This window comes from Aphelocoma coerulescens, chromosome 1 (assembly GCF_041296385.1).
Source record: "Aphelocoma coerulescens isolate FSJ_1873_10779 chromosome 1, UR_Acoe_1.0, whole genome shotgun sequence".
Classification (NCBI taxonomy): domain Eukaryota; kingdom Metazoa; phylum Chordata; class Aves; order Passeriformes; family Corvidae; genus Aphelocoma; species Aphelocoma coerulescens.
Genome location: NC_091013.1, coordinates 90,805,319 through 90,829,968, shown reverse-complemented (window position 1 = coordinate 90,829,968; position 24,650 = coordinate 90,805,319). Strand labels below are relative to the sequence as shown.

Sequence of the window (24,650 nt, the reverse complement as noted above, 5' to 3'; positions counted from 1 at the left end):
AAAGCCTGATAGGATGATTGGTATCACTGCCTCCTTTTTGAAGCTGCCTGTCCCTAGATACAGCTATGCACAAGGCTGGCTGCAGCCAAAGCTCAAGAACGTACAGACTGTATCCTTTACTCAGGCTGGCCCAAGAATCCCAGTTAACTACCTCTAAAATCACAGGGTATGTAGAGCCTTTAAAGGTCTGGAACCTTTTGATCCTTGAGAGGCTGGGAAATGAAGATACTTTTTCCCCCAGCAGCTTTTTTTCTGTTGGGGAAAGAAGTGACTGGACAGAAATCTACTGAAAAGGGCTACTCAGGCGTTCAGGTTCTCTCTGCAGAGAGAAATCAGAATTTCTAATTGTATTGTATGAGTGGAAGGTGTCCCTGCCTGTGGCAGGGGGTCTGGAATTAGATGATTCTCAAAATCCCTTCCCACCCAAGATATTCTGTGATTCCTGGTGTTATCAGTTACTTTTCATTCCATGCATGTTACCAACTCCTCTGCATCACTGATCTATTGACTGTTCTACAGCTCAAGCCAAGAACGGCTGATACAGCTTTTACCCTTCTTCCAAACAGAGCACTCCTCTGCCAGATGCAAAAACCATCTGGTTCACTCCAGTCAGACTCTGGAGAAGGGCAACAAAGCTATCTCCAAATGCTAGTCCTCTGCCTGCACAGCACATTTCACTTGGGATTCAGCTGGATTGTACTGAACTGTAACACTGCTCATCTGAAATACCTTCTTTGGGTGATAAACATATTCCAAGGATTTGAGACCTGCCATGAGATATGCCAACTGGCAGCTATCCATTAGCAAAGCACCTGAAATCCCTCCTTGGTTTTACATAACAAAGCTTTCATGGAGACCCTTCTGGAAACCTGTTTGCTGCTTGCTTTAGTTCTTGCTTTACATGTATGTAAGTTACACTCAAACACCAAAGAATGCCAGGAGACTTAAACACTACTGCCAGCTCACAGCCCTGAGCAACCTGATCCAGTGGAATCCCTGACCACAGCAGGGGCATTGGAACTAGAGGGTCCTTTCCAATCCAAGATTTTCAATGGCTCTATGAAGCAAAAAATTAGCTCCTGTTTACAGCACGAAGCTAACTTTGAAAAGGGGCTTTTGCAGAGGGTTGCTGTCATGGTGTCTAAGTAGCCACTGCACCTGCTAATACTAAACAGATCATTTCAGCACCATAAAGGAAAGCATGACTGATATTTAGCTCAATCAAGTCTTAAGAGCTCCTTTGGCACTGGTGCCAATAAAGCTGTCTGCAAATCAGTGTCGATAAAAATTGCACTCATGGCAGCAGTCTAACAAAAAACATTCCAGTGGCCACCAGCAGGGAAAAGTTACTCTCCTAACACAGTTGCCCTCAGCCTGTCAGATAATAAACTCTGCACTGACAAAATGCACGTGAACCAACATAAGCCCTAGGTACAGCAGCAGAGGTCTGCACTGGCAAAGTTACTGCATAAATTATTTGCCACAGGAGAGAAACAGGATTATCAGAAATCCACAGAACCTGTTCTTTCATCACACATCACTTTTCAGCATGAACATCAAAACAAGAAAGCACGCCACTGCGATGGACTGGGGGCATTTTTGAAGAACAGTACAAAAAAACCCAGATGAAGTCAAACCTTGATGAGGAGCAGCTGACACTGAAGGTAAGTTGCAGTGAAATCTGCCATCCCTGCCAGTTCTGACTGCAGTTCCCCAAGTCTCTGAAGATCACTGAAGCATGTGAAAAAAAAAAAAAAAAGAAAAAAATAACAATGAGACAGAACAGTTTAATCTAAACACACTCAGAAGGCAATCACAATAAATCCAGCTACTCCTGCTGCCTGCTTTTATTAGAGCAAGCACCAGAAACAGCAGCAAAGCACACACTACAAACCAGTTAGCACCTTGGGACTCAGCATGTCCCTTCTTCTGGGAAGCTGGCACCAGCACAGCAGTGGAAGCAGTAAGTCTGTCAACCCACATTACTCTGCAGCCCCATGGGAACCATGCAGAGTGGCAGCTCCAGATTTAACTTAAAACACTCCAGCCTTCGACAGCAGCTAACAACCCATTTGTGTTACACTGCTGGGAAATCACACTATTCATGTTGGCTAAGAAAGGTTGGTTGGAACGTGTCAGGCTCATGCAACCAAGTGTATCTCAAATAGAGCTGCCCTTTTAAGCCAAGCTGGAATCTGATGTACTGGTATTTGCCCAACTAGATGGTGTGTGTTGTCTAGTATTTCTTGTAAATCACACAGCAATATAAGCAGCTTTTAATATGACCGAAAAAACTTGTCAGTTAATGGAACCCAAAAAGGCTTTAGTTCTCTACTGCTAGCCATGTTTTAGATCCAAAGTGTGCATTAAGAAAACAAAATTAATTTTTGTTACGGAACTGAAAATAGGTTGGCTGACGTGGTTTCAACATGTGTCTGTTCATCTCTGATTGCTTAGATCCAAAGTCTACTAAAATTGTCACTTTAATTCCACATTTCCTTCTGCATCATTAAAATATTTTTTTTCAGATGATCATTTCCTTTTGTTTATTTTAGATTTATTTTTGCATTTAGGATGCAATTCTGAAACTTTGGCTCAGCCAAACCAGAGAGTTGCTGAGCCCTGAGACATTAACAAAAATCCATGAGATTATCTGTATAATATGCAGCCAAAGAAAATCTTTCCTAAGCAGAGAATCACAGAATCATTTTTATTGGAAAAGACCTCTAAGACCATCCAGTCCCACCATTAAGCCGGCACTGCCAAGCCCACCACAAGTGCCACAGCCACAGGTCTTTCAAATCGCTCCCGGAATGGTGAATCCACCACTTCCTTGGGCAGCCCTTTCCAGTGCTTGACAACCCTTTCCATGAAGACATTTTCCCAATATCCAAACTAAACCTCCACTGGCACAACTTGAGGCCATTTCCTCTTATCCTCTTGCTTGTTACTGAGAAGAGACTGACCCCCACCTGGCTACAGCCTCCTTCAGGGAGTTGTAGAGAGTGATAAGGTCACTCCTGAGCCTCCTTTTCTCCAGGATAAGCACTCCCAGCTCCCTTAGCTGCTTCTTCTCAGACCTGTGCTCCAGCCCTTCCCAGCTCCGTTGCCCTTCTCTGGACACACTCCAGGCACCTCAATGTCTCTCATAGTAAGGGGTTGTGCTTTTCCTTCAAGCCAACCTCAACCTTACACAGATACTCCATTTCATCTTTTACCAGACACCAGTGAAGAGGAGGCTCCTGGGTGCTTAATTCCCATGTCACAATCCATCACAACATACTAATGAGGAAGAGGATGTCATCTCTCAACCAACAGCTAGGCAAATATTCCATTTCCTAGTCTTACACAGCTCCCAATTCCACTAATTCTATTTCCTTACAAATCTTAAACAGATTTCAACATCTCTGTAAGAAAAAAAAAGTTGCTCTTGTATAGATGGAGAAACTAAACCACAGACAGATTTGCTAAACAGCCTGTCTTACACTTCTAACCACACTGCAGACTGATGCTCCCCTCAGGCTCTGCAGCCAAAACTCTAAGTCCCAAGTAGACACAAACTCCACAAGGTCTGTTATTTCCTTGGATGGCAATCATGATAAAGGAGGAGGGAGTTATGTTCCATGGCAGAATGCACTGCTGTGAGCTGCTTCCATTCCTTTGCTCTCAGCAACCAAATTGTTGGTGCAGGGAAATCTTGCTCTCTGCAAAGTAACCTTTAACACTTCTTCTGGCTTTGTCCAAATTCTCCCTTCTCTTAATAATGGAAAAGAGCAGCTGGTTTAGTATGGTTTCCTGGGGGGCAATCCCATCAGGAAAAAAGCCAAGCCAATCATTTCCACCAACTCAAAAACTGAAAACAGTCATGGCCTGAGAGGTTCCCAGACCCTCATGCCTGAAAGGCTCTGGATGCTTGGCCAAGAGATTACCTGTTTCAAATGTTCAGTGCATTAAATGCTTTGAGACTATTTTAGGCTGGCACATAGCAGCTGCAAAACAGCTGAGGACAAACCTCACCATTTCCACAGCTGGGTTTACAGTGAGGAGCACACTGTTTATTCTCTGCTGCAGATGGGTGTGACAGTGATTCACAGCAACATACACACAACAGAAGGCAGCTATTTTGAAGGAATAAAAAGAATTAGCTTTTTTTTTGAATTTCATATTCCAAACAAAGCATTTTGGATTGTTTTTCTAATTCTCACAATCAGGCTCTTTTGGTCTTTCCAAGCAGAGGAATCACACTGAAAGGACCCTTTTCAAGGGTTTTGTTTGTGTAAATCAGTCTAGAGATGAAATGGAAGAAGCAGCATAAAACCCACACTGAGAAGCAACACCACACACCCTCCTTATCTACACAGCAGCAGACAGCAGCATGCAAGAGTGTTGTCTATTCCTGGAAAAGCTCTCTGATTTGAAAACTGATGAGGAATGCCCAAGTCCTTTGTCAGTGGGACTGGCAGCGAGAACCCAAAGCACCAGAAGCAGGTCCTTTCCTGCTGAATGAAAGGCCACAGGCCCCAGAAAATGCAAGAGCAAAGGGGACACCACCTTTCCCCCCAGAAAAGCAAAACAAGAAAACCTTGTGCATGTACATTACAAATAATATGATCAAAATTACAAGGACACAAAACTGAGAATGACACACAAGGCTGTCACCCATAAACCATAAAAACGGAGAGTGTATTTTAGCATAAGTGATCAGTCCAAAAAGAACACCTTTACCTAACTCTTACCATGCTCTGAAAAGTTGCCCCCCCTCACAAATGCACACTGATTATTTTGTGGGGCAGCGCCAGAGCTGAGACCATCAATTTGATTTTAAACAGGTCATGAACACTCTTTTATCACAACAAAAGCTAGAGGAAGGCTCAAGTTAAGTGCTGGACAGCAAATTACAACACTGATATTCAAAAGCAAAGCACCTGCATCAGAGAAACTTGGAATCTTAACACATCTTTCCATAAAGAGGTCAGCTTGGGGCCTTACCGGATGGTAAATTCCAGCAGCTCCTGTATGCCCTGTGGGTCGAGGTGCTGAAAGTTGTAAACCCTCTCCAGGCTCTGATGCAGGAACTGCTGGGAAGGATCTTCATGTGGGCTAATACTGGGAGAGACAGCAGAGGACACCAGCTTTCTACCTGGTAACTAAACAAGAAAGAACACACACACCAAAAAAAATAAGAGAAAAGTCTAACACAGGTAATAACATTTCAAATGTTGCCATATTATTTAACAACGACCAACTGAGAGCTCTAATTCATTTCTCAAATTCAAAATTTATACCAAGGCTTTAAAGTCTGCACCTTTGTTAGCTACTCTCCCCACCTTACAATTCACTTGCACTAGAGATCCTCAGGTTAAACATCAACAGCCCTTTGAGGGAAACATCTTCCTCATCTATTAACTTTGACACTGTGAAGTCAAGGGAAGTCCAAGACCACACAAACCACCACTCATTTTATGAGCTGTGATAAGATTTACAGCCAACTTTAACCCACCCATACCTCCCTGCAGGAAAAACATGCTGCAAAGCAGAATGGAACATATTTCACCCACGAATAAACTGTTCAGGTAGGACACAAGTGAAATGTTGGAAGTTCTACAAAGGCCTTTCCCACAGACACACAGCCAGAGCTACAGAAAACTCCCAGCAATACTGCCCTCCCAGTATTCTTACCTAACCAGCAAACCATGTACTATTCTCACTTGAGAGCAACAATGCTATTCTTCTCCCCAAAATATTACAAAATCCATACTGTAACAATTTAACATTTGTCTCTCCTGCCTTAATGCGTATTTCAATATTAATTCTCGTGGTGCATAGGAGAAAAACCTTTTAGAATTTAAGTGTTACACACAGACAGACATGGAGGAGACCAGCAATATTCCTAACCAAGTATCAAAGTGCAAACCAAGTGGTTCAACTCACTCTTAACGGAGGGACCAGGTGAGAGAGACTGTCCCGAAGATACGCGTAATGTCTGAACGTATGGTCAGAGAACAGGGCAGGCATTGTTGGGCAACTTTTAGCAGCATTAAAAATCAGAACCAGAACAGCAATGTCTATTACAAATGGATTGTTAAAGAAAAATAAACAACAGCAAGAAGAGCTCCTTAGGGATGGGAAGTTAAAACAACAACTCAACAACTCTTTCTTTGGTCAGGATTTGTCTAGAAGTTCTTTATAGTTGGAAAATACTGAGCAAAACCCAAAGAAACAGCTGTCTGAGCAGATGAAAACCAAGTACGAAGTGCAAACATTACACAGTGAGCCATACTGGAGAGAGGATGTCACTGCCAACAGGGGATGGCTCAGAGGCAACACAGAGGAAAGGAGCCACGGATCCCAAATGCAGAACACAAGCATTAGGTGGAGTTTCACTCTTCCTCACAGCTTACACTGTGCTCACCAGTTTGCACCACAGAATCATAGGGTGGTTTGGGTTGGAAGGGACCTTAAAGACTACTAGTTCCAACCCCCCCTGCCATAGGCAGGGACACCTCCCACTAGACCAGATAGCTCAGGTTTTTTGGTGCCCTCACAACATCTAATACTATACATTTACTGCCAAGTCTTTGAAAATTGCTGCATTACCTAAGATGCCCTGAAAAACATCACTCTATGCAGACTTTAAGCAACTCAAAGAATCAAACATGGAAAGAGAATTCTGAAGTAGAAAACACATTTTCACAGTCTGAGATCTGCAGAAATAGAGAGCAGCCAAAGGCTTTCACGGTTAGCCCAAAGGCTGACACCTGCAACAGGGCTGATTCCAAGCATAAGCTCTGATTCAAATTTCCCAAGTGCTTTGAAGTAAACAAAACCATGTTTTTAAATATCAGTTTACACTGGAAACATACTATCCAGGTTTACTTCATAGTTTCTGGCTCACAGGCCTGTCTTCACATAATATGCCTCTGTAAGGTTTGGTGGCAAGTTACCTCCAAAACATTCTCCAACATAATTCTGGTTCCCGGAAGGAAGGTGCACTGAGTTAAACAACAGCTTTCTTCCCCCTGCAATGTTCCCTTAATTCTCAACTCACAGGACAACTTTACTCAAATTATTACTAAACCATGTAATTACACATTCATCTCTCTCCACCTGATTCTAACCCGTTTCAACCCTCACAAGGCACTCATTTAATCTTGACAGAATTTCTGCTCGATGGCCTGTGACTGGTGAGAAAAATAAGGAGCAGCTTCTAGAGGAAGGTTCCAGTCCAGTGTGTCTCAGCATGCATCAGAAATAACATTATATTCTGCAATTGCACACAAGGGAAGCAAGGGGAATAAAAATGGAAAAATGGATTTCCAAGGTGTCTCCTATTGTTGAGGATAATGGTGTATCAATAGTCGTTTGTATTCTAAAGCACTGGAAGAGCCAACATTAATATAAGGATTTCTGACATAGAATTATCTCAAAAAGATGAAAAATTCAAAGCATTACGGGGATTCAGGCACTGCTGTCCTAAGAGATGGTTCTGTTTTATAAACTCCACAACACTGAGAATAGCAAAAGTTTTACCTAAAAAGGAAACAGACATGAAAAAACGTCCTTCTTATTTAAAAGCTAAAGCATCTTCAAAATTAATGCAAACTAGAAAAATGTTTTGATATCAAAGGGCTCATCTGCAAAGCCTAAACCTTGACAAATTGCTTGATTATTCATCACAGCATAAAAAGAAGGCCAATTATAGTCCACTGGTACTTAAGAAGATGGTTCCAGCTAACAGTTATTCCATCACTTGCTGAGTAACAAACTAAGTGCAAAAGGATTCAGAAATAGGCACAGGATTGTTTGTCTGCTACAGTGAGAAATGGTTTAAGAAATGTGAGTGTTGAGAAATCCTTAATAAAAACTACTACAGTCAAAATTATCAACTGGCTTCATGAATAAAGATACAGGCTGGGTCATCCATGTCTGGTTCTGGAGTGTCAAAGAAGGGATGTGTGCTCAGCAGCTCTGGGACCAATGGAAGCACCAAAGTAGGATGCCTACTTCCCAAGAACTTCAAGCACCTGCAAATACACAGATTGAAATACATGTTCGTGAACAGGCACATTTCAAAATACAACCTTCTAAAGCATTATTACTTTATGTTGCAGCACCACTTTGAGAGGGTCAGCAAGAAAATCCTGCTGTCCAAGCTGTTTCTTTACAACTGACCTTTTGCATTAATATTTTATAGGATCCAAGAAAACTAAAAGGACAAGCAGTAATAAAATTTTTTTTATTTAAACTGTCCAAAAAATATTTAACACTTGGAGTTACGCAATCCAGGAAAAGCTGTTATACTAAAGGCTAACGAATTAGTGCCGTTTTTTTTTCTTCAGAAGTGAGGAAGTTAGGAGGTAAAAACCCAAAGCCCCTGAACTCCACCAAACTCCAAGAACAATGTAAAAGTACACTGGAAGTCAAAGGAAGCTAAGGCTAACATACGTGTTTCCAATAATACCTAAGAATTCCATCTCAAACCATGTGTGTGGAGCACCACTTCTTCTGTTGCTTCCATTAAACAACCAAAAACTCTGACACAGAAGTTCCTTCTTTTTGCTTAGACAGAAAAAATTCCCTCAGACAGCACAATGTCACACAGCCAATCCACTTATCACATCTGATACAGTCAACTGCTGGTAAATATTACTATTTAACACAGAGTCAAGTAAGCAAAAACACTTGTGTAGAAGAGATCCAGTTTTAAACTGAAAACTGAATTAATCTTTTCTGTCAATGCTTTGAGTGCCTGGAATAGGGTGGTATTTCCACGAGTGGTCATCAGTTCTGGATTCCCAGGGCAAGTACTGACAAGCAAGAACAACACAGAGTTTCTACACCAGTCATGAATAAGTACATATTTACAGAGTAACAGGATTGTACACCTGCAATACCTCCTTAGCAAGCTCAGTATTTCCTAGCACCTCACTTACTAAAAAGAAGAGGAAAGTAAGCAGACACACAAGGACACTGAACACACTCACTTCCATATGGATTCTCTGTCTGTGGGATACTTGGTCAGGTTTTTCAGCAGCTCCACCAGTGCAAGATGGATGCCTTCTTTAGTTGAAACATTGGTGCAACACAACAGTTCATGCAGTGCTTCCCGAATGTCCCTCGAAGAATCCTGAAATAAAAACCCAACCCAGACACTGCTGAGTGCTGGGAGAAATGTGCCTGCACACACATTCACTTTAAAGGTGGCAGCTTCTGTTCCTTGACTGAGTTAATAGAAGAGGTCTGTGATAAGCAGTGTCTGTTTGTAGTTACCAGAGCTAAGCACAGATGGAGTGACCAGGCAAGTGCTGCAGGCTCTCCTGGTCTCATCCCCTTATGTGCTTCCTTTACTGGAATGAACAGGAACTGCTTCACTGCTAACCTGCTCAAGCAGAGCAAAAATCACTACTTGGTTTGGCTGATGTTGTATCTTTGCAGTCACAGAAAAGAAAGGTGTTGGGCAACTCAGTAAGACAATCACCAAAGATTGTTTTGGCATTTTCACAGCAGCCTTTTATCATTTTCGACACAGGGAGCTCAACTGCACAGGCTTTCAGCCCAGTCACCGGCCTCCAGAGGGTCTGAGTAAACACTGAGGACATGTCAGTGGCTGGACAGACTAGAACATTCAGCTGAATTAATGACATTCCTTCTGCCAAAAACCATCATGACATTCCATACCCATGTATCACCACATTCCTTGCTATCAGTATTTGCCTGGTGCTGCTGGACACAACACGAAAATTTGATAGGATACAAGAGCTGGATGCTTTTCAATGGTGGATTTTACCTTTTTTAAATTATAATTTAAACTAATTATCAGCAGCTCATCCATCACTGTCTTACACAAACTAAGAAAGGGCAATCCTCTTGTAAAGGCTCTTAAATGACAGCCAACACACACAAATGATCAAAGGGGTTTTAGTGGTCTAAGACAAACTATGACCACAGAGAAGACAAACTCTAAGGACTGGAATGAAATGACCACAGACATAAAACACACCAGACCACTAAGACAGCCCACTAGAAAGGTGGAACTGAGACAAATGAGCCAGAAGACCATGAAGAGACAGAGATGAGCACAACTCAACAGAAACTGAGATCAAGGACAACAGGGAAAGCAAATTCCAAAGACTGGTCAGAAAAGCAAGGAGTAGCTGGTACAGTTATTCTGCTGAAATGAAAGCAGTAACTTCTGAAAACAGAAGTTACCCCCAACACCCAAGAGATCCATATTTTCACTGCTGGATCCAATTTAGGCACCAAAATAACGTTAATAATTCTCACACTTACACTATCCTAATGCCTGATGATAATTATGATAATGTAAACCACAATACATCTAGGGTTTATCACACATGGTAAGTCAGGACAGAAGAGCCCAGCCTAACCAGGACATTTTCATACCTCAATGCACACATCCCCAGATTAAACAAATGCAAATAATGACAAAAATGTGAGGCACCTAAAGCTCATTGCTGCATTTGCAAATCCAGATCACATTCCACAGCATTTGTTAGAGACTGATAAAATAGGTTTCTTAGTTTGCTTCTTCCTAAGGCACAACTGGGAGTGGCAATTGCTGCCCTGGGTCAAGGAAATAGAAGGTGAAGAGACAGAAACAGAGGATTTGCAGCACCTCCCAAGGCTGGGACACTTCCCAGAAGCAGCAGAAACTTGCCTACTACAAGCAGCAGATTAAAACAAAGCGCCTCAAGGGCTATAGCTCAGCAAATAAATCAGGTCTGAGGGGAAGCAGTTTGACATAATTCTGTTCACACAGCCAAAATCTTCCTCTTCCTGGATCAACCTCATCAACCACGAAGAGCAGCTGACTCATGCTGTTCCCTGAATCCTGGCTGAGCACTGACTGGGAGGATGCTGGTTGGGAAAACTCAAAATCGTATGGCAGCGCACTGACAAACTCTCTGAGCAGCCAGAAGAGAGATCTCAGGCCCATGGCCCAGCTCTGCTTGCTGAGCAAAGCTGTAGCCAAAGCAGCTGAGTCAAGGGAGCAGAAAGAAATTGAAGCTGCATTCAACATGAAGTGGTGCAGAGTGCTGGAGCACAACACAAGACAGAAGGAAACACATGGAGGCAACAGCACAGTGATCAAAGGAAGAGTTTCTATCTAAAATTTGACTATTTCAGAACTATTCTACTGTCCTGGGGCTTACAAGGTACCAGATTTTAGACACCTTTGGCAGTGTTTAAAGAGCCAAAAAACCCAACAAAAAGGTGGGTTTGCTCTCAGAGGAAGGGACTGATCAGCAGTACATAATTAAGCACCCCAAAGCAAGCAGGAGAGCAATTCTTGCCCTCCTCAAGAATTTCTTACCTCCAAGACAGCTAACACAGTATCCAGCTGGTCTTCCCGCAGCGTGATATTGTTGGAAATTTTTCTCATTGTGTGTATGGACTGCAACCTCACCTCCTCAATTTCATCATTAAACATGTCAACCAAAAAATCCAGGCATTTCTCCGCAAAAGAAGGCGAGGACTGAGCCAACATACACAGGGCTTCGACTGCAGCGATTCGAACCTCTGTTAAAAGAGGAGCAGGGAATTAACTGTAAATTAATTAAAACTGTCTGGTTTTAAAGGACATGCACCCAACAGCGAGGCCTTGTACTACTCAAGGGCTGGCCTAAGGACAGGAGATGCTAAGGAAATGCTGAAGGCAACAGAGCCTAAGCAGGGACCCACTGGGGATCTTTTCACAGGCAAGTCTTCAAATCAGAAGTCTCACCTCGGATAGAGCCCCTGCTGCTGCCATAAACATCTGCAAAAGGGACCTGCGGGTGACAAACAGGTCTCCAACCCACCAATAAACACTGTGTATTTCACAGCGTGCTTTGCAAGCATAGCATTAACACTGGCATTTTAAGCAAACTCATTTGGTTAATTAAACTGGGGTTGTTTTATTCTTCCTGACATTTTAATTGCTTGGAGCTTTCACTGCATTTTTAACTTGCTACGTAGCACTTTACAAATTGCTGAAAAGCCCCAGAGAATCAACATTTTGGCAGTTAACAGAATGAAATTTCTCTGCTTTCTGACTTCAGATTCCTCAACACAAAGGCAAAAGGTGCCACCTAAATATTAAAATTATTTGAATGAAAGTAAAAAAAAGCATCAGAAAGTATCCTGAGTGTACTTATGCTGTAAAACATTGCAGGAATTTGAAGAATACCCAGCTATAACAAGGTTAGGCAGAGGTGAGATTCTCTTCCCTAAAATCATCCTCATTAGCTTCCATAACATTTATGTGCTAGAATCATAAAAATGGTAATTCATCTGATGTCTTGCAATGATGTTTTAAACATACTTACATTTTTCACTCAAATTAGCTACCTTGAAAACATTCACTTGAACTTGTGTGGAGCTTTTAGGCCTATTGCTCTTAAAGAAGACCTCTGACTCCTCAAGATTCTGATTAAGAACGAAAATGCACAGACAGCAAGACCCCTGCTTGCTCAGTAATGAAGCTTTTTGTCACAACTCTGAGTCTCCATGGTCATTAAGACCCAGGTATTAAAAGAAGAGAAACATTCTGCCAATACTGCTCTCCTAAGCTGACACACTAATTCAGATTTAAGATACAACATGGAATTCAAGACATGAAGCATTGCTGCCAGGCAGGGGGAGCTCAGCAGTATTTAAAAATGCTGCAGTGGAGAGAGAGAGAGATCTGTGTATATTCCACATTGGATCATTTTATCCACGTTCCTCAACAGCATCATACTGACACAAGACCTGTGGCACAAGAAACTAGAGAACTATTTCACAGGTCAAGGGGCTGAACCAGTGAAACATTTTTTACTGTTACCAGGGAAAAAAAAAAAGTGCACTTTCAAGCTTCAGGGAGAGTTTAGCTATTGGGAAAACATGCATTTATTTGCAGGAGTCATGGAACAATAACCCAACTTTTACAACACAATCTACAGCAATATTTTTGTTATGGTGGTTTTGTAGGTTTTAACTCAACCTCGTCCTTCCAGTAACATTAAAGGCAAATTCAGAAAGAACATTCAGAGCTTGGAATTTTCATGGTTTATGCAAATACCAGCCTCAAGCTGTGCCAGAGGAAGTTTAGATTGGATAGTAGGGAAAATATTATGGTTGTCAATCACTGGAACAGACTGTGCAGGGAAGTGGTGGAATCACCATCCTTGTTCAGAAACCATCTGGATGTGGCACTTAGGGACATGGTTTAGTGGGATTTGGCAGTGCCGGGTTAACATTCGGACTCTATGGTCTTAGAGGTCTTTTCCAACCTAAATGATTCTATGAAATTTTTTCCTGCTGGCAAAATACCAATTTCAAACAGCAGCAACTACCTGCCAATTTAGAGCCACACGCAACTATTAAAATTTAAGCCAACAAAACCAACAAATAATCCCAGTGTGTTTCTGCAGAACAGAAGCAAACCACTTATTACCGTATATGTTACTAAAACTTTACCATTTATAGGAAGCTACTTGCTTTTGGCTACTCAACTGAACATTTCTATCCAAAATTCCAGGCAACACTACAGTACCTTTGAAACAACTGCCATAGCAGAGATCACAATGATGCTTATCAGCTAACACACATCTCTCCCTTTAGCTGTTCCATGGCCAGTTAACACTTACCATACATCTCATCTTCCAGGCCATGAACAAAAGCCCCACAAGCTCCTGATTCAATCAAGTTCACAGCACCAGTATCGATTTCCTCTTTGGGAGCATCGTCTCCCCACTTTCTGCCACTGGAAAACTCCCCAGAGCTGTAGAGCTCTTTGGCTCGTTCATGTGCAGTGCGCTTCCTCTGGCCAAACAAAGGTTTCAGTTACAACCATGTCAACTTCAAAAGGTGATTGAACAAAATATTAAACTGGATCTGAAAATAGATGTAGCTGGAGGCTTAGACATCGACACACAGGCAAGTGCTAAGAAAAGCAAACAGTACCTGCCCTTCTACAGCTATTTCTGACTGCCAGTCACTCTTTGTAGTTTTGATGCAGGGAAAGGATAATAACAAATGCATTTCAATTAACAGATTCTTAGACATCCATTATAAAAACAGCTAAACCGGGTCAGAACAAAGGCCCATCTAGTTAAGAAGCCAGTAAGTGATCTGCAAAAAGGCTATCACTTTGCAATTAAATACTTCAATGCTATCAATACTATCCAGAGGTCAGCAATGTGTAAAATGCCATATTCATTCATTGTTCTTGCTAGGCTGTCTCCTTTCCCCCCACACTCTAAATAAAGCTGGGCAGCACTTTAACAGCCTTTACAAAGCAGTCCACAAAAAACAGCAGCTCTTCACCATTCTTTTGTAGACAGAAAGAAATTAACATAACCTTGAGCATGTTGCTTAAGGAAGGAATGCTACTGAAAAAATCTTGCCTACAGGGCCAAGTAGCCTCTAGCTACTCATGTCTCTTGAAATGGTGATGTTTTTTGATCAGATCTTGCAGTATCTTTCCATGAGCTTGCTCCTAGAACTAGGATGCAATCTTTCCATACACAATAAACGAAGCTTTTAGCCAAAAAACCCATCAGAACACCACATTTACCTTTCAGCTGCTGCAAAACCTGAATAGCTTAGAGCTGTTTCTTACATGCTTGGTTAATGAAATCTAAAACTAGTAATTGCTTCATTGACTTTAATCTAAAACAAAACCTGTCATCACCAATTAACTCTCAACAGCCCTCAGGCAAGGACAAGGTGAACAAGCACACTCAAAATTAACATACCTCTTGTGTCATTTTAGTACCTACACACAGGAAAACAAACCCAAACGTTTACATACCCTCAGATCTGACATGAGCTTCTTGTCAAGGGTCTGCTCCAAGAAATGGGAGCTAACTTGTTGCATAGAACCCTAAAGAAAAAAAAATCAAAAGGAAGAAACAGGATTATTCTGAACTGCACCATATATATCATTTCCTGACTTATCCCAACAGGGTATCCAATCTTACCCACTCATTCTAACAGCTTTGTGTAATGCCTGACACTACTGTACATCAGAGTCTAAAAAAAGTGAACTTAAAAGTCAGAACATCTGATTTTCCCACTGAGGTTAATATGGCTTTTCTTGAGTTCAGTTGGTTCACATGTCCTGTGGCAGAGAAATAGGGGCAGGGAATTATGACAAGGATTTGGTTTTTTCTTCAATTCTCAGCCATCTACTCTCAAGGAAAGAATCACTGCACAGTTGAGCTGAAAAAGTGTTGGCTTTCTTCAACCTCCCTCATTTCTTTCACCTCACAATTTTGGGAGAAATTTACCTATACAGTTTTAAACATCCTCCCGCTTTTTTTTTCAAATGTATATGAAAAGTAAAGTAACTTAAGAGGGACTATTCTCTGCTAGAGAAGAAAAGAATGCAACTTACCAATAACTTAGCAGCTTGTACTCTTACAACCCAGGAACCATCACTAACCATATGGCAAATTTTTCCAAAGGCATCATCGACCAAGCGAATTTCTTCATTAGAAGAAGGAATAGGGACGATGCTGACATAGAGAAATCAGTTTGTTGATTGCATTCCATACTGGATGGCATCAGTAAGAAACAACTATGCTGAATTCCTGTGAATGTGCAACAAACACCAGGAACCAAACTTCCCTGCAGCAGCGCATTCCCATCAGGCATCAGCTATTTGTACACATCAGTTTCCTAACAGCTACTCCTCACACCTACTAGCACAAAACTCTCAGGAGGAGGATGATTACTTGGCCAGTACTTTGAGGAGAGTGCATGCAGGACATACCTTTCAGGGTAAAGTTGACTGAGGACCCAAATCAGCTGAACTGCAGCACTGCGCACTTGCTCATAATCATCTGCCAAGAGTTTGCAGGCCTGAAAGAAGATTCACAGTCCAATATTCCTGAAACATCTCCAGCTGAGCTGTCATTCACTTCCCACAGTGTAATCAGCATTCTTACCACAAAACAGTCAGGACAGATTAAAACTCAAGATGAATCCAATCTTCCCTTCCACTCCCTAGTATTTCCTTCCAAGTTTGATCAGGCAGACTAGTCCTAATCAAGTCAACCAAGGCACATGTGGTGAAACTCCAGAACTGCCTGTACTATGGAGGAAGGATGAAATGTGAGTCTGCAATAGACCTGATCTGACACAGGCTGCAGCTGCACAGCTTTACTGACATAACAAATACAGGCTTTGTGGGAACTCTCCAATGAACAAGGGTTTAAGACTTCAGGACTATTTAAGACTTTACCACTATGACTGCCAGATGACAGGAATGACTTCATTACGCTTTGCCCTCCCCATGAGCACCTCCTCAGCAAACAATATATAACAAAGCATATGCCTTAGTGCATTTAAGCACCATGCATGCAAAATACCCTTTTATTTCCACTGCCATATGACAACAAGGAATATTGGCAACCTAAGTGCAAAATACTCCACCTCTGCTCAGTGCCCTCCTCCTCACAAAATACACTGCCAGAGAATTAAAAAAAACATATGCAAACAAGTACAAAACAAATGCAAGGTTTTACCTGACTGTAAATAGCTTGCTGTAACTTTAATCCTCTTTCATGAAGCTGTAGCTACAGGAAAAAAAAAACAACAATGCAACGAAGTGTAAGTAAAGGTTCAAGGGACACAGACTAACTTTTCACCACTGTTTTTCTGTTTGAGTAAACTCAGCTGCTTGCATTTCTCGATTGCTTTCTATAATTAAAATATTGCACTACCTTGACCATTAAGTATTTTAAATAATATCCTTGACTTCAGTATAGTTTTTTTTAGCTTCAGAGTCATTCATACTTTGATTAGGGAAAAGCAATTTATACAAATACACTGTCTGTCCATTCTCCCAACCTTCAAACAATTTTTTAGTGTTAGCCATATTCAACCACAATTAAAACAGATGTAGGAATCCTCAAAATAATTACTACCGTTCCTGAAACATGGAGTCAAAAGTAGTATTGACAATGAGTATTCCTGCCCTGGAAATCTTTCCATTACTGAACGACAGGGACAGCAAACTGTCCTACATTGTTTTGTTTTAGAGTAACAGTGTCATGAATCTGGCTTATAAACAGAGGAATAGTATGTGGCTGAATAAAGTCAACAAGAAATATTTTCTTTTCTATATCCTTCAAAGTACAACACAGATTTAAAGGAAAAAAAACCCACAAACACATAGCAAGAAAAACTATGATCACCAATGCTGAAAAGTGGTTAGTGACCCTGAATTCATACAAGATGTTCCCATACTTCAAACAACAGAAAGACAGCTTTTTTTGTGCTATAATTATAAACTCAAGGTCATAAATCTTGCTATGGACTTGGCTGAACACCATTACAAAAGTCATGCAAATTACTTTCAAAAAATTGTACCAACAAAAATTGGACCGAGATGAGGTCTAGATTGGGTATTGGGAAAAAATTCTGCACGGAAAGGGCTGTGAAGCACTGAACAGGCTCCCCAGGACAGTGTCACCATCTCCAGAGGGATTTCAAAGACATACAGATGTGGCTTTTAGGGACAGGGTTTAGTGCTGGGTTAAAGGTTGGACTCAGTGATCTTAAGGGTCTTTTCCAACCTAAATGATTCTGTGAAGGATGAGTAAGTACAACGTCCAGCAGAGGGAGATTTCAGAGAGATTCAAGTGTAATCTGATCTCCTCAAATGCATCTTCCTTCTTTGTTTGGAGGTTGGTAACATTAATTCAAAGATCCTTGTTGACCGTCACATTAGATGGAACATTGTTACCAACTTTAAGGGTAATAGAGAAACTTCTGCATCCCCATACACTCACAGACAACTCACATTAAGCAATATTTTGAAATGCATAGTCTTTGCTTGCATTTTTTCAAAGCTAAAAGTTTCTGAAGGGTTCCCACACAAAAAAACAGTATATAGTATATCTCATGAACAGTTAGAGAATGCTAATGAATGCAAACATGAAGCAAAATATAAATGCTTTAAAACAAACGAAATTCTTTCTGGACTTATCATGCAGGTTTCCTGTCATAAGCAGCTACCTACTGCACTTTGGAGAATAGAGGCTTATTGTAGTTCTGGTAACCAATAATAAATCAAGAAATAAATCTGTCACTAAAAGATTAAAGAGCCTATATACACTCAAAGGAGTCAACAAATTAAAAAGCTTTTTCAGCTATAGCTGAAACAGAAGTTATGAATCACTCAAATGCCCTTTGAGATCTCATGTTACTGTCATATTTCAAGACCTATCTTACTTTTCCAGCTAATTTTGATACACTAAATAGACTTTTACTAAGTTAATTAAAATAATCTCTAAACCAAACCTCTTTGCATTAGTTTCCAGCCCTCTCTCAGCTTCCTTATACAACCCCAAACCATTTCTTCCACTATACTAGCAACACTTACCATGGCTTTTATAGCTGCAGTCCTAACACGAGGGTCCTGATCATTAAAATGATCTCCTATGATCTTCTGGACATCTTTGGCCGCCTGGCTTTCAGCCTCTTTTGCAACACCTTTTTCCACTGGGCCAAGACAGCCAATTAATTGAAGACACTTATTCCTTACACCGTGAGAAGAATCTGTCAGATGCTGTGGAACAAGAGACGAGCAGATGGAACAGGATTCTTACCCTTCTTTCAGCCTTTTGAAGCATCATCTTATGTTTCCTAGCAGTTATTCACGTTGGTATTGTAACAGTTTATTGAGAAAAGGGAAAATAATTTAAATACTGACTACCTTTCTTTTTTTCTTGTGGCAACAACAAAAGTTCCCAGCCCCAGGGAGGCCACCTCACCTTGCAGGCTACCTCCACCAGCCTCATCCTGACAGATGGATTCTCTGGGAGTTTTGTGCCAATCACTAACAGGGTGTCCAGCAGCTGAGCAAGGACTTGGTGAGACTCTGCAAAACAAGACAGCGAAAGGCTATGGATCACTTTGCTGAACTCTTACCAGCTACAGGATCACAGACTGATCCACGGTGGAAGACCATCCTGAAACCTTCTCAAGTCCTGAACTAGCCCAGCTCCCTCAGCTGTGCCTTGCACATCACACACTCCAGTCCTCTACCACCACCTCAGTGGTTCTGCTGAACTCACCCAACCTTACCAGCACTAATCTGGCACTGGGAAACCCAAAGCTGGATAAGCTATTCCAGATGTGGCCTCACCAGTGCTGAGTAAAAGGCCATGATACCCTCCCTTGACCTGCTGGCTACACTCCTGTTGGTACAGCTTGATGAGCTGGCCTCTAGCATGGTATAAAAAAAACCTCCTCTTCAAACACATTTCCATTTCAAGCAAAACTGTCCTGTACAACAGAGAACTTCAGAAGCAACAGCTCTCACATGGAGATGCAAAAACAAACTTTGCACTCCTTTACAACATAGAGATACAGCAGGCAGATCAGAGGAACATTTTTCTCCTCCTCAGAACATGGTGTTATCTGTCACCATTCACAAAACCAGAAAATAAATACTCTAACCAGCAATTTCCAATCATACACCTGAGATGTAAGGCCTTGCCACTGTCCCAAATGCTTTGACAGCACGATTCCACCTTGATCTCAAGCACCACATCAAAAGTGAGCCTTACTCTCATTCTGAAGTGTGTTAATGGCATCATCCATAATGCAGTCTGGGGAAAATCCTGCAGTCTTTGACAACAATCCCAGCAAGGATGCAATCTTCAGTCTTACAGAGGCATCATTCTCCTGGAAGGAAACAACACCCCAAAAAAATCCCCAAAACAGCCTGGTTAAAGGAAAAAAAAAAATAGCAGCATATATTACCTGCATGCATCTACTTATTTAAGAAACAGCAAATGCTGCTACAGGTGATAATTACATAAGTAAGCCTCATCAATTAATATTGTTTTAAAATTATTTTCCAAAGTTCATGCATTTTAAAGATTCATTTTGAGGCTTCTACAGACTCTTGTACACAAGGCTTCTGGTCATAACTGGAAGCTCCTCTTTCATTGTATTGCCAAGGATATCCAAGACAGAGGAGAAAGACAAAAAGTCATCTGGATGTCATACTTGGATCTTGCCAAGCATTTGTGCAACACTGAACACAGAGGTGCAGAAATAGTAAAGTAACAAATACTCCATCTTTCAACAAGAAATTTCACCGTTCCAACTGTTGTATCTTTCAAGTGTTTAAAAAGACTTTAGTGCCACACACAGCCTCCAAGTGACAAATGTGACACCAAAGGGAGTAGTCCCTTTCTCAACTGAACAGAGAAGCGGTTTTTTAGGGTTGAAGTTATGTGTTTGAACAATGGATACTGTCATCAGCACTGTATGGGGACTGCCCTACCAAAATATATAGGGATGAAGGAGCAGGAGGCTGCAGCACCATCTTAAACAAAACAATGACAGTACAAACAACTAAATCACCACACAACTTCCACTGCAGTTACAGCCTTCAGGGTCAGGTTCCTGCATCAGAAGTAGTGCAAGTTTTACAGAGATACTAAGAAGCAAGTTCTTCTGAAGATTTTGTCTTTAAGTAAAATAAAGTCAGCTACAGCAGTTTAAAAGCAGTATTTTTAAGAGTTGCATTCTGTAACAGACTGTGCTCTTGCCAGTGTGACCTCGTCTGCTGGTTCACAAGTCTCTCTTCTAACACAGGCTACAAAACAAACCTCAAGCACAAACAGTATGTGTTATTTGTCCAGGAACTCTGTATTTCATAGAATCACAGAAGAATTTATGTTGGAAAAGCCATCTGACATCATCAAGTCTAACCCTTAACCCAGCACTGCCAAGTCCACCACTAAACCATGTCCCCAAGTGCTACATCTACACATCTTTGAATCCCCTTCAGGGATGCTGACTCAACCACTGGCCTGGGCAGCCTGTTCCAGAGCTTAATAATCTTTGCAGTGTGGAAATTTTTCCAAATACCCACTCTAAACCTCCTTGGTACAGCTTGAGGCCATTTGCTTGTTCTATTGCTTGTTAATTGGAGAAGAGACTGATCCCTGACACTTTTTTCATAGATTTGATAGTAGGAAGAAATTCTTTATTGACAGGGTGGTGAGGTACTGTCCCAGAGAAGGCCACCCAGGGAAGCTGTGGCTGCCTCATCCCTGCAAGTGTTCAAGGCCAGGCTGGATGGGGCTCTGAGCAACCTGGTCTAGTGGAAGGTGTCCCTGCCCATGGCAGGGGGCTCAGAAGTGCATCATCTTTAATGTCTCCTCCAACCCAAACCATTCCATGATTCTATCACTTAAAAAGTGCTGTTTTTCACAACATAAGCAATAGCTAAAAGGTTTCTCCACTGCTAGAGGAAATGAAGAACAAGGTAAGGAAACAGCAGTCAGGAAAAAGTTAGATCAAGTTGAAACAAATGGACAAATGGGCTCCCAGGAAAACTTGACATGTCTTCTGTCCCTTGCCAAGTTAACTTCCACACAGCCCATGTGCAGGGATAACACTTCCACACCGTTGTCACAGGCTCCTGAAACCATCAGCACAGGGACCAAGTAACACAATCAGAAACACCTGGGTAAAGGGCTGCAGTCGCTCACTCTCAGCCCAGGCTTTTGGCAACTGAGTCAGCAACACAAGAGCCTGGGAGCCCCTCTTCAACATCCCACACCAAGAAAACAAGAGCAGAAGGAGCAAGCATGCTTGGCTCCCAGCTTCACCACCTTGTAATAATGCTCCAGCAGGATCCTGACAACCCCTTCCACACTCTCCACTTCCACGGGCTTCCTGGCAAACTGGAGCAGGTACTGCAAGGCGTCTGCAGGTGAGGTGGCTTTGCACAGGTCCACGTGGAGCGCTGCTGACTTACTGGGCTTGCTCAGCCGCAGCTTCTTAGTGGACAGGTCCTCATGCTGCTGCTGTGGGCAGAGGGACACGGCTCAGAAACACAGCAAATCCAGACCCACTCCTTCCCACACTCAGCATGGGGAGGCCTAAGGAAGCTCCCATGGCCCACGGCAAGCACTAGCCTCTCCTTCATCTGCCTCAGCAAGAAATACATCCTCAGACCGCTGCGGCCCTTACTGACCTGCCCAGACAGTCCCAATCCCCAGGAAACAAGGCCTTTCCCCACCCTAGGCTGGGTCAAATGCTGCTTCCAACACCAAACAACCAACCCACGGCAAACACGACTTCTCCCACTCCCACCGGCCGAGAGCAGCCCATAAACTTGCCGTAGCTCCTTCCCCACTCCCGGGCTGGAGGATGCTGCGTCTTCCCCGCAGCAGTCGCAGCCCAACCCGGGTCACGGATTCACAGAATGGGGCTCATTGGAAGGGACCACAGTGCATCATCTGCTCCAACCTCCCTCTCAAGCACAGTCCCAGAGCACATTGCACAGGGCTGCCTACAGACGGTTCTTGAGTATCTCCAGGGAGGAAGACTCCACAATCTCTCTCCTTCCCCACACGGAGGGGAAAACCCTCTCTCAGACCTCTCCCCTCCGGAAGCTCCAGCCTCCCTAAACTCGAATCCGACCCGTCCCGCTCCTCCTCAACCCCTCACGGGACGCCCCAACGCCGACTCCCGGCGGGCGGCGCTCCCAGCCTCGGCCCCGGCCTGCGCCGGCGGCTTTCCCCACAGCTCCGCCTCACCCGCCGGCACCTCCCGCCGCATGGCAGAGCTCGGAGCCATCCATCCCGGCCCGGGGGAGGACGTGTTACCTGGACCACCTTGCTGAACTCCTCATACACCCGCTTCTTCAAGTGCGCCGCCATGACGCCGCACCGCAACCCGGAACAGAAGGCACAGAGCAGCCGCAGGGAGGGGCCAAGGCGCGTCCTCTCTTTCCGCCCGGAGGCCGCACTCGATGCTCCGGCGGCCTCCCGTTGCCACGGGGACGCGGCCCCAAGATGGCGGCCCGGGGCGTCCGGCCCTGGCTGCGCTGCCGGAGCGCGCGGCGGCCTCACCGGAACGCGGCCTTGGGGCAACTTCCGCAGGGCCTCGTGCTCTGTGAGCAGAGAGAGAAAGCAACGCTCACCGGTTCTAAATGGCGTCACTGCCATAAACGTACTGCGGTGCTGCCCTTCCGCCTGTTCCACAATTGTTAGGGATGGATCGGGATGGCGGTTTTTTCGTGTTCCTCAATGTCAGAAAAGCTTTGCCTGGGTTCTGTAATGTAATGCTGTAGAATGTCTGTGGTTTGGGTGGTCAGTTTGGGAAGGATGGGGGGGCTCTTCACATTCCTGGAAAATCTTATCAGAAGAAAAAAAAAACCCGAGACCAGACGGGATGGAGCCAAGGAAAAAGATAAGACTGATAAGATGATACCCAGCAACTCCACAGAATTAACGAATTCTGCACGATGGTGATGAATACGAAATAAGCGATGTACTTTTAAAGACGATCTTTTGGATGTAAAGGTGTGCCTTTGGATCTCTGCCGAAGCACCCGGCCGCACCACCCTGTTCGCTGTTGTCTCCTAATCGTCCCTTTCCTTAAACTTTCCTTAAAACGTTGCAAAGAGCGAGCCTTGTTTTTCCCAACTCCGCGAGCGGGACCGCATCACCCCTGATCCCTCCGAAGGATCCCTCCGCGGGCAGGACCGCATCACAAATAGTCCCTTTGGCGGATCACTCCGCGCGGGACGCATCACCGCTGATCCCTCCGCGGGCAGGACCGCATCACAAATAGTCCCTTTGGCGGATCACTCCGCGCGGGACGCATCACCGCTGATCCCTCCGCGGGCAGGACCGCATCACAAATAGTCCCTCTGGCGGATCCCTCCGCGGCTGGGGCCGCATCACCGCCGGTCCCTCCGGCGGATCCCTCTGCTTTAAATGTACTGTGATGTTGGCTTTTCGCATGTTACATAATTGTTTCCTTAAAATGTTACAAAGAGTGAACCTCGATTTTCACAATTCTCTTCATTAATGAGTATTCCGTGCTCTATTGGCTTTATATTCTTGCTTCTCATGTTAATCAGTCCGCATTTCTCCGTCTTTTTGTTCTCTTTGTCCCAGGTAGGGAGTTGTGCAGCACAAACTGAAGATTCTTTGTTAGTCTCTTTGTTATCTTTCGGTTTTTGCAAAATGCCTTTGTAGTCTATAAATTCTGCATTTCTTGTGTCGGATTTTAGAAATACCTCTTTCTCTCCCAGGTTTTGTTCATCGAAGCATATCAGGGTTAGTTTAGCAAAACTTCAAGTTCCGCTGACTTTCCCAATCAAACTCTAACAAGAACAGCCTGTGTAAAGAAACGTAGCTATGTGCTGGCTAAAAGTGACTTAAGACTAATAAAATGCTGATGAATAATACTCTGCTTGTGATTAATTAAAACAATTTAAAAGTTAACTAAAACAATGAATTTTAAAAGTTAGAAAAGTGTTATAATTTCTATCACTATCATAGAATCACTAAAATCAGAAAAAATCTCCAAGATCACCAAGTCCAACCATTAAGCCAGCACTTCCAAGCCCACCACTAAACTCTGTCCCCAAGTGCCACATCTACACGTTTTCTGAGCACTTCCAGGGATGGTGACTCAACAGCCTGTTCCAATGCCTGACCAGCCTTTCGATGAATAAGGTTTTCCTGATTATTTTCCTGGCACAAATTGAGGCCATTTCCTCTTGTCCTGTCCCTCACCTGGCTATGCCCCCCTTTCAGGCAGCTGTAGAGAGTGATAAGGTCCCCCGGAGCCTCCTTTTCTCCAGGCTAAACAGCCTCAGCCGCTCCTCATCAGAC

The 24,650-nt window shown here is 43.1% G+C and overlaps 1 protein-coding gene across 4 annotated transcripts in view; it reads right to left on the bottom strand.

Moving 5' to 3' along the window:
* Positions 1-23,527, bottom strand: part of INTS4 (integrator complex subunit 4) — a 34,234-nt gene extending 10,707 nt beyond the window's left edge. Inside the window, exons 1-16 of one of the 4 annotated variants that reach the window (XM_069016524.1) lie at positions 22,629-23,527; positions 21,630-21,824; positions 19,566-19,683; positions 18,768-18,874; positions 18,377-18,562; positions 16,515-16,565; positions 15,761-15,849; positions 15,383-15,503; positions 14,798-14,869; positions 13,632-13,806; positions 11,336-11,541; positions 8,985-9,127; positions 7,909-8,024; positions 5,932-6,065; positions 4,990-5,147; positions 1,638-1,731 (exon numbers count right to left, since the gene is read on the bottom strand). In XM_069016524.1, coding sequence (XP_068872625.1) covers positions 1,638-1,731; positions 4,990-5,147; positions 5,932-6,065; positions 7,909-8,024; positions 8,985-9,127; positions 11,336-11,541; positions 13,632-13,806; positions 14,798-14,869; positions 15,383-15,503; positions 15,761-15,849; positions 16,515-16,565; positions 18,377-18,562; positions 18,768-18,874; positions 19,566-19,683; positions 21,630-21,824; positions 22,629-22,970 — 2,307 coding nt within the window. In that variant the 5' untranslated portion in view covers positions 22,971-23,527. The remainder of the gene's footprint in view (positions 1-1,637; positions 1,732-4,989; positions 5,148-5,931; positions 6,066-7,908; positions 8,025-8,984; positions 9,128-11,335; positions 11,542-13,631; positions 13,807-14,797; positions 14,870-15,382; positions 15,504-15,760; positions 15,850-16,514; positions 16,566-18,376; positions 18,563-18,767; positions 18,875-19,565; positions 19,684-21,629; positions 21,825-22,628) is intronic. The other 3 variants (XM_069016535.1, XM_069016541.1, XM_069016552.1) reach the window with 3 other exon arrangements.
* Positions 23,528-24,650: the final 1,123 nt, after the last annotated feature.